The sequence below is a fragment of the Otolemur garnettii genome, unplaced genomic scaffold, assembly GCF_000181295.1.
Source record: "Otolemur garnettii isolate 467f Iridium unplaced genomic scaffold, OtoGar3 scaffold00054, whole genome shotgun sequence".
Lineage (NCBI taxonomy): Eukaryota > Metazoa > Chordata > Mammalia > Primates > Galagidae > Otolemur > Otolemur garnettii.
In genome coordinates this window covers 7,234,553-7,244,714 of record NW_003852449.1, presented here as the reverse complement: position 1 = coordinate 7,244,714, position 10,162 = coordinate 7,234,553, and the positions used below count along the sequence as shown (strand labels likewise).

At 36.1% G+C, this 10,162-nt stretch overlaps 1 protein-coding gene across 1 annotated transcript in view; it reads right to left on the bottom strand.

Annotated features, from left to right (window-relative positions):
• Positions 1-223: 223 nt before the first annotated feature.
• The window catches only part of MDGA2 (MAM domain containing glycosylphosphatidylinositol anchor 2), a 739,157-nt gene continuing 729,218 nt past the window's right edge, over positions 224-10,162 (bottom strand). Inside the window, exons 16-17 of the mRNA XM_003792170.2 lie at positions 4,987-5,092; positions 224-2,168 (exon numbers count right to left, since the gene is read on the bottom strand). Of these exons, the coding sequence (XP_003792218.1) occupies positions 2,080-2,168; positions 4,987-5,092 (195 nt within the window). The 3' untranslated portion in view covers positions 224-2,079. The remainder of the gene's footprint in view (positions 2,169-4,986; positions 5,093-10,162) is intronic.

Sequence of the window (10,162 nt, the reverse complement as noted above, 5' to 3'; positions counted from 1 at the left end):
TATGTTTCATGTTTACCTTCTAATCTTTAATTTTTTTTTAACGTGTATTACAAATATAGGACAGTGCATGAAGGAGTTCCTATTAAAGTTGCTTCCTGCAGACTTTCATGTATATGAAGCACTGAAGATTTTTTCCCATGGTAAAATAACCAATAAATTGTACAACTCATCTCATTTTAGTGATAAGTGAAAACTGCTCAACAAACACACATACCGCTTGTCATACCTTACCTGGAAAGAGGCTTTATTGAACATAGCTGTAAAATTATATTTTAAATGGAATTACTGAATTTGCACAAACATTTCTACAGAATTCTTTTTTTTTAAATCAAGCTTTGTCATTTTCCACTACATTTTGTTGTGCTTTTTATATTAATATTTGCAAATGTTATAATTTAATACTTATATCCCAATTACTTGCATAATCAGTTTTTTTAATCATGATCCTGGGGTATTGAAAGAACGTATAGTAATAATAATAATAATATTCTTCTTTAGACAAAAGTCTTTCTAAATGAAGTTAAAAGCTGAGATAATTTAAGGAAAAAGATCTTCAAATTTTCATAACCAACAGGTTTAAGTGAAATTTACAATGCATTGGAAAACTGGCTGGTTAAAGGTACGATTTGTCCTCAGGTAGCTCAAAATCATTTTTACAGGTTTTTGTTTTTTTGTAAAAGTGTTTTTTAATCTTGGTAAAATAATAAAATAATATTTCACAATTTGCACAGAGTCTGACTAAAGGGCAGAGGCATATTACCCTCAGTGTTTAGAATAAAGCCAGATTTGTCAGGCCCAGTTCTGCTGTAGAGTTTGTACGCACTGCAATCACAGACATTTTCTTGTTCCCTCTAAAGCTCGGGCCAATTGCATTTCAAATGGAGGTTAGAGTAAAAAAAAAATCACTTTTGTGTTTTACCACCTTCTGCGCTAAGTGTTATCTTAACAACCTTTTGCTCTGGTTGACCCATTTAATAACCTGGAAGAAAAAAAGGGTTGCTCCATGTCTGGTCTCAATGGAAGTTATTTTCTAGTGGACAATAAGCCGAAAGGTCATGGCTGTCTAGGAGGTTAAACAACAAATATCCTGTCTGCATGGGCTTACGCAGCAGCTCCCGTCCTTGCTTCTTCAGAAGCGGCTTTGTTGTCTTGCCTGCGATTTGCACGTGTAGGCTCTGTAGTTTGTTTATAAAATAGTTTTACACAAACCACTCTTAGCAGTGCAAGCTTCTGAGTTGAAAATTATTCAGGCTTGTTTCATTGAAGGCACTTGGTTTCCATGGCAATTTATAAAAGATGGTGGTTTGGTTTCTTCATTGGAACAGATGACGCAGTTTGGGTGTTCAAGTGGCCGCAAGCAAACTCCGATAAGCCTGTGTAATATGTAAGCCCAGGTTTCCCATCCTGGATAGTAGTGCATGCAAAAAGAGACAGCATACAGTTATCTAGCTTAGCCATGGGAGAAAAAAATAATAATAAAGGTGGGAAGGGGGTAAGGTGGGGGGGAACATGAATGCTTTAAATAATTCTGAGTTCGGGTTATTTTCAAGGAAGGGTAACAGCCAAAGGTAAAAGGGCCTACATTTATTTCATTCTTTACGTAAAACCTTCTCAAAAGGAAAATAAATGCCAGCTCTTCACGTACCCTGTTTACAGTGAGGTTTTTGTTGGCAGGCCATTAGGTATCCATGGTAACAAGCAAACTATTCATTTGAAACAAAACCAGCCGTGACTTTGTGCTTTGACAAGGATTTCTATAGCTCTTTTTTTTTTCCTTTTTTTTTTTTTTTTCCAGAGTTCAACCAGATGATGCTGTAATCTTTTCAGCCACAAAAGCACCTGAAGGTCTCTTCTCTACTCAGGTCAAGATTATCTTTTATGTGTAGTTTGGAATAAGTTATACTTCCATGATGTCTTTTTATCCCCAGTGCTTAAAAAAATTTGTTTTTATTATTCTATTTTTGAGTCAGTAGTCAGTGGAGGAATCTTTGGTAGTTTGTTTTTTCAATGTCCATTTACAAAGACTCTTTCTTCATGCCAGTGCCTGGTGAATCTTTTATAGCCTCTGCCAGAGTAAGGTCACCTTCGAGGACTTAGGATAGAGATGAGGACGATAACCGGGAAAAGCCATATATGAACCAAAATCCCAACAGCACCATCAACGGAATCTAAGGATAAGGAAAATAAATGCCAAAAAATAAAAGAAAGGAGGGTAAGCCTTCTACAGAGCTACTAACACAACTTGGGTGAACTAACCAGACAACTTAAATATATGCAAAATATTTTTGGACAATGCTTTTGTTGGTTTTGTTTATTGCCTTCCTTGTTAAGGCAAGTGAAAAGGAAAATACTTTGAATATATGGTAAAGCATTGGGTAAAATAAAAATATTTACAGATTGAAACTGATATGATACAGCATGACAACTTGTTTGTAAGATAGTCATGTAGTTTTGTGGTCGAGGCAACCTCAGAGTTGTGATAAACACATGAAAGCATGGGCATGGAGATGCTCAAAAATCTTGAAAAGGATGAGCTTTTTGTTTTTTCAAGCTTCCAAAAGTGTTTAAGCTTGAAGACTAAGAGAAAAATTGCTCTTAATGAAAACTAGGAAGGGATGGTTACGGGTAGAAAAATTAACTATTGTAACTAGTAGATTTTCTATGTTTTGTTCAGTCTATTATCTATAAATTGTGTAAATAATTGTCTCTTTTGATTAACTTTTAAAAGCACTATAAAGTTCATTCTAACTAAAAATCCCTTCCACCAATCTGCCTTGAGAGTCCTACTGCAACTGGTATTTTAGTCAAAGCCAGTGTCCAAAGGCTGCCTCCTGGAGTGCTTGTCTTAACATCCCCGATAATTCAGTAACCTGATTAAAGTTACAAAATGGCTTTTATCTAGGAGAAAACTAGGCTTTGAAAATAGAGACACCTAATTTTAGTGTCCGATGGTGGGGGCCATGGTACTATGCACTGCCTGGGAAGGATTGGAAGTCTGAGTAGTTAGGAAGAGGCTTTTGGTCCTTGGGCTGGTCCATACTTGAAACTAAGCATAAATTTAATATTCATCAAACAATCAAGCACTCTTCTTCAAAATGGACTTAATGAATGTTAATTAAATAGACACAAGTATAACAGAATAGTTTCTCAGACAAAATAGAATACTGCAGAACTTCCACAGCTGACGACCTCCCTACACCAACCCCCTCTGTAAGTTGACCTAATTTTCACAGACTGGACATGCACCACGTGTGTGCACCAGTACAGTAGCCTTATTTCTCAGTTGACCACCTCCATGTGCTGACCAGTCCCCTGGGTGGTCAACTTACGGAGGTCCTACTGTATTTTTGTTCAGTTAGGATTCTTTTTCCTGACTCATGTAGTTTAAATAAAAATGTCTCTAAAACATATAAATATATCTTATTTAAAACTGCCATGTCTCGCTGGATTTATGAGTTTAAGAGAAGAAAATGATGATAACAACATTCTGTTATGTAGTAATGAGGTTCCCATGGGCTGTTGTGGTCATTTCCCTGTGGCTCCTCTTACTAGTTCGGCGTTCTCCTCTAGGAAGTAAATTATTCTCTCTTTGCTTTCCTCTTTTACAAAATTTAATTCAGTTTACTGAAAATAATTTGTAATATTTCTCTGTGATTAAATTATGAAAACAAAAAATTTCTGCATACAACTGTAAACTTTAAGTTGATGAAATGTGTGAATGAAACAGATTCATGTGTGAAATTCAAAAGGAATTCCATTCTCCTCCAGGGAGAATGCGTGTTCTTCTGTGCACGAGACGAACCTGTTCATTTGGGGGTAGCTTCTGGTTTTGTAAAGCAGAATTAGCCAGACGCAGGAGGACATTTTTACTAAATGTGTTATTTGACATGCTAAGGGTAACGACAAGAAACTGAGCAGAATGGCTCATTGTTATATGTAATCTTAGTTTTTGTCTTTTTACAATGCTTAAGAATGGAGTCAATTTAGTTTATGTGAGTAATCAGTGAACAGTTATAGAAATTTGACTTTCAACATCTAGACTGATATCATTTCTCCATTTCTCAGTAAATATAGTAAATCAGCAAAGACCGTTTTGTTCTGGACTTATATAACATAGATTTTCTTGCTTCTGTCTGTGCTTAATAATTGATCCATTATTTGTATAAATTTAGCTTGATTACTACATCTTTATAGGACCACAAAATTAAAGTCTTTCAATTACATTCATTTTTAACAAGAATGATTTTAGACTTCCTGGCCCCAAATATGTAACACAAAGATGAGAATTTCAAGCTGCAGCTCAACATATAATTCTGAATCTTTTCCATTAGTTATCATTTTTTAATTTATACATATTCTATTTAAAAAATGAACCTGTGATGAAAAATAAAATTTTAAGACACCACTAAACAATAATATTCAAACAAGGATACAAAGTGAAAACTGAATTACCAAACTATCTCCTAGTTCAGAAAGAAGGAGATTAATTATATAAGAAAAAAACAGAGCTACCTCCTTACACACATACATACACAGTAGGGGTCTTTAAAAAAGGGCATTAACCATTTTGACAAAAATGGTTGGCCAAGTTAGGTCTAGAAAATATATTCATAAACTGCTTAGGGATATAAATACAACTATGGCTGTATAAAATGTGTGCTGAGCATATATATGTGTGTATATATATATATATATATGTATGCTAAATATTTTTTAAAAGTCTCCAAAATAAATAATATAAAATATCAAAGTAGGATTTTCTTACATCAAATCAAATCAAAATTCTATTTTATCTTAAGCCAACTAGGTCTACAATTGAATTTAATACATTAATTTAAAAATAACCTCCCAAACTTTAGGATCCTAGATAAAAGAAATGTCTAAATAAATAACTAAAAATAATTTTTAAAAACAAATTGGAATATAGTAATTTTCTAGTAGTTCTGTGACTGTAGCATCCCGCCAGCCGGTCCCAGGAACACTTACTCTTAGTTGTGAGGTCCTGCTTTGCGCACTCTCCTTCCGCGATCGACACGTCATCAATGGCGATGTCACCTTCGATGCCGGGACCTCGAATGCCTTCAAAAATGAGCTACAAATGGGAATGAAACAAACTTAAATGTGGAGCTTTGCTGCGCAGAGCAGTTTCAACTGAGAAATTGAGGAGACAAATGGAAACTTGTCAGTAATTTTGGCATCTTCTATTCCTGATGTTCTTCAAAATTGTTACATAATGATAAAGCCATACATTTTTGTAACAAAATCAATAATGGGATCTTCCTTATGTAGTATTAGTTTTTTGTGTTTATTTTAAAACAATACTAAATTGAAGGGAATAATAAAATAACAATGCTGCAAATCATCTTTTAGTTTTCAGAGGTAAAGACAAGTTTTTTATTTGATCTTTCTCTGAAATAGATTTCCCTCAATTTTTATCTAATTATCACTCAGAACATTAATTTTCTAGAAATGTATATTTTTAAAATCAATTACAGGTTCTTTATGATAGTATTATGTTTAATGAAACCCAGAATAAAAATATGAAGGTCTGACAATTAAGTTTGCAAACTCATCTTAGAAAAAGTGCTACATACCTGTTTGCTGAACATCACTAGGGTCACCTTCAAAGTACTCCCCTGGCAAGCTACGCACTGCTGCCAGCGCCTAGTCCACCCTTCAAAGCAATTTTGGAATTCTTTTTCTGGAATAACCATCAGAACTGTCATCGTACGGCACACAAACACATACAACAGTAATGAACGCCACACATCAACATGAACACAGTTGTAAGACACTCATATGCTATAGTGGTAAAACCGTACTGAGTTGTTTCAAGCACTGCCAACTTAAGTGCATGGTGGAAAGTTCGCAAACTTACTTGTCAGACCTGTGTACAGTGACAACTCTGATGGCCATTCCAGAAAAAAAGTTCCCAAATTTCTTTGAAGGGTGGACTAGGTGTGGGCATGGGTGCATAGCTTCGCAAGGGGAGAACTTGGAAGGTGAAGGCAGTGATGTCCAGCAGTGAGGTAGGGAGCACTTTTTCTAAGATGAGTTCACAGACTTAATTGTCAGACCTAGTACATCATCTCTCAAATTATTTGATTTCTATTAAATATGTTAAATAGATTCTTCATTTCCCTAGATTTACCTTGTAATTTGCCTTTATGATTCTATTCCATTGTGTTTGAAACCCTTAGATATTTACAGATGTGTTTATGCTGAATGTCTCATGGAAGACCTTCAAATTCCCACTGTAAGCAACAGCAGTGGACCCTGAGGCTTAGTACATGAATATTGAAAAAGTAAATTAATAAGATCAGGCTCCCTTTATTACTAAATTCGGGATAAAATGACAACAATTAGCAAATTTATATTATTTCATTTTTATAGAAAAGAGTCTTTTAGAATTTTCTCTATAACCCTCAAATTATTTCTTACACCCAGAAAAATCTTTAATTCTTTGGAAAGTAAGAAGCAACTTATGCACTTAGTGGTTTGTATTCCTAGAAAAAATTTTTTTCCTAGTTTGGACTTTCTAAAGAAAATTTAGCTTCATAAAGAACTTCCTTTAGTATCAAACATTTTATGTGCATTTTAAATAAAATGTCCAGTTCATTTGTTTACAACAAAATAGAGTAAAGGTTTATTTTATTCATTTATTTTTTGCAGGTTTTTTTTGTGCCAGGGCTGGGTTTGAACCCACCACCTCTGGCATAAGAGGCCAGCACCCTACCCCTTTGAGCCACAGGTGCCACCCAGTAAAGGTTTATTTTTATCAATGTCAAATTTTTGTTTATGTTTTTTGTTTGCTTTTGCAAGCATTTTCTTAAAGACGAGTTTTAGGTGATGTTCAGAGAATTTAAGCTGCTTTTGATAAATTGATTCACTGTTCTTTGATATGCTATCATAATTTTTCCATGGAAAAGTCCAAGTGGTAAGCAGAGGTAATAGTTTTCAACTGTGGCATGAGTCTTTATCTTCCATTTAAATATAGTCCATAAAACAAAGAATAATTTTCAAGATTTTATAAGAGGGAGAGGTTTGAGAAGTTTTATTAATATACGTAGAGAGAGTTTCATGTTTAACCTATGTTGAGACAAGAATGTTAATAAGATCGTCCAAAACCATCTCTTTGACAAACATCCACAATGCCCTATATAACAGAAGCCAAAACAAACTGGCAGGCCAGGTGCAATTTTGGTTGTTTTTTTTTTTTTTTTTTTTTTTTTGAGACACAGTCTCACTCAGTTGCCCCAGGCTAGAGTGCTGTAGCATTATAGCTCACAGCAACCTCAAAGTCTTGTGCTCAAATGTTCTAGTTGCCTTAGTCTCCCAAGCTCCTGGGACTACAGACACCTACCAAAAAGCCTGGCTATTTGTCTTCTGTTTTTAGTAGAGACAGGGTCTCACACTTGCTCAGGCTGGTGTCATCCTGAGCTCAAGCAGTCCACCAGTCGTGGCCATCCAGAGTACAAGGATTATGGATGTGAGCCACTGTGCTAGGCCAGGTTCAAATATTTTGAATGAAGGCAGTTTGCCAAATTCTCAGTCCTCAGGTAAGTTCAGCAATTAATTATTGCTTTGACTTGCATTTGAGTTAGGATGGTGTCTGGGAGGGTATCTGGGAAGGAGCTAAAAATTTCTCCATGAGACAGAATTACAAAAACAAAAAAAGTAGTATAAAGTTTTGAGAGAATTTAATATGGGAAAAGGGAAGTCCTTTTAATGGCTATCAAATATTTCAAATTGTGAATATAATTTATTTCACTAGTATTCTATTGTTATTCTTAGACATTAAAATTACTTTCTGCTTAGTATTCCATGGTGTACACATACCACAATTTATTGATCCATTCATGGATCAATGGGTTCTTGGGCTTCTTCCATGACCTAGCAATTATGAATTGGGCTGCAATGAACATTCCAGGAATATGAGGAGAGGGGAGAGGGAGGGGAGGGCAGGGGAGGGTGGGTAGAGGGAGGGTGATTGGCAGGATCACACCTATGGTTCATCCTATAAGGGTACATGTAAATCTCTCTAAATGTAGAATATAAATGTTTTAACACAATAACTAAGAAAAAGACATGAAAGCTGTTAACCAGTTGGATGAAAGTATTTCAAATTGAATACAGAAACAGTACACTGTACTCCATGATAGTATTAATGTACACTGCTATGATTTAATAAAAAAATTTTTTAAAGATGCCAAAAAAATATTTTCTGCTATTATGAACAAAGCGAGTGATTTCAAATTATCATCATCCATACTTGATGAGAACACTGGTTCTTTAATGTCTTTATAAATTGCCCCAATCACCAATCATCTGTGACAAGGAGTTGCCTTTATTCCTAATTTACAACTGGTTTTCAAGTCTTTGGGGGTCTATTTTCCTTCTTTGATATGTACCCCTTACCTGATAATAAGCAAAGTTAGAGTAAGTCAGGAGTTACCCCCTGCCCCTCTATGATGTGTGCTGACTCTTCTAAAGATCAGACAGAAATGGAATGAATCTTGGAGATAGTCCGAATTCAGTAGTTCATGGTAAAATTCAATCACTCTGGTTCCATAAATCCATACAGTTTCTACTTTGAGCACAAGGCTAATTACTTTGTCAGATGAAGGCAAGATGTTGCTATGCCTACTTTTTTAGGCAGGTATTTTAAGTGATCAAATGGAATAAAGGGCAGCTTTTTGCCTGCCAGTCGTTTTAATTCTGGAGTGAAGGAGGAGCAAGAGTGTTTTAGGTAGGAGAATTTGGTGTAGTAAAGAAGGGACCTTCTTCAGTCATCTGTAATTGTAATTTTAAAAGACAGAAGCGGGGAATGGGAAGGGAAAGAAAGTAAATACTGATTTTAGGGCACAACACGGTTTTCAGTGGAGCCGGGTGCAGTCCGTGGGCTTTGGGTCAGGCAGTGGGATATGGGGACCAGTCTCCTAGGGCAGGTCAGAATGTTCTGCACCTGCTCACACTTGAGAATTACAAAGACGAAGCTTGAATCACAATTCTTTCACTGGGAAGGATAGTGGGGAAACAAGCTTGGGAGTACATGGATCCCACTATGCCTGCGCTATGTGAAGGAGAAGAGTTTAATGCACTTGTCCACTGTTTTGTTTTATTACATTTTTCTTAGATTCCTCCTCACAAGTCAAGTTTTTCTTAAAGTAAACAAGTATTTTCACTTCGTAATTTTTCATTGTTTGCAGGCAGGAGTCTTATAAAACGATAGGAATGTATATATGAAAACCCAAACTATAATATGTCATCAAAATTATTCCTGAACTTTTCAAAGCTGCTTTCCCAAGGAAGCCTTGTTTTTCATTACAATAATCCTACTATTGCTGAAAACATTTGAAAACTTCTGCCACTGCCTGTAACGCATTATAAAAACCTCCCTTTTCTGTTAATTCCCTTTGCAGTACCTCCTGTGTCCCAGGGAGCCTGACCAAAATCCCAAGATTGGGGCAAAGCTTATGCTAACGACAAAAACTGGGAAGCAGAGAAGTTGCAAAGGACAGCCGCTTCCGTGGCAGAGCCAGAGGGGCTGTTGGGGTGATGCTTGTAATAACCCCCAGGAGGTAGGCTGACTGATGCACCTTAAATGCCTGCTGCTCCCTGCTGGCAGGATGTGACTGTGTGCCGTCAGCTGAATGGCAGAAACACACATGGACAGAAGTAGAACTGTCCTGTGTCCAGAGGGCTGCCGTGACCACACGTTCCCTGACACGCACCCTGCACGCCTTGGTGATGCTGAATGAACACAGCTGACTCACCCGCAAGGCTGTTCCCTACATGCGCCCTGCAACTATTGATGATACAGTTTATCATTTAATAAAATAAGTTAACTGTTCCCATATAAGTACAGCTGGAATTTTAGACATTGTGTAGAAATAAATCAGAAAATTAATAGTTATTTACTGGCATAAAAATAAAACTCTTGGCACAGTCATAATTACCGTTTTTTTTTTCTATTCATTTATAAAATTGTGAGGATAGGGGGCAGGCCAGAGAAATAGGCAGTAGTCTTCCTCAGAGTCCTTTAGAAGGAGGAAGCTCCTATATTCCACGCAGGGTATTTGTTTCCATAGCAGTTTTGCTATGGAGAAGATACAGATTGTTTTTAATTGGTTGCCTTTCACATATAAATATTTGCTGCATG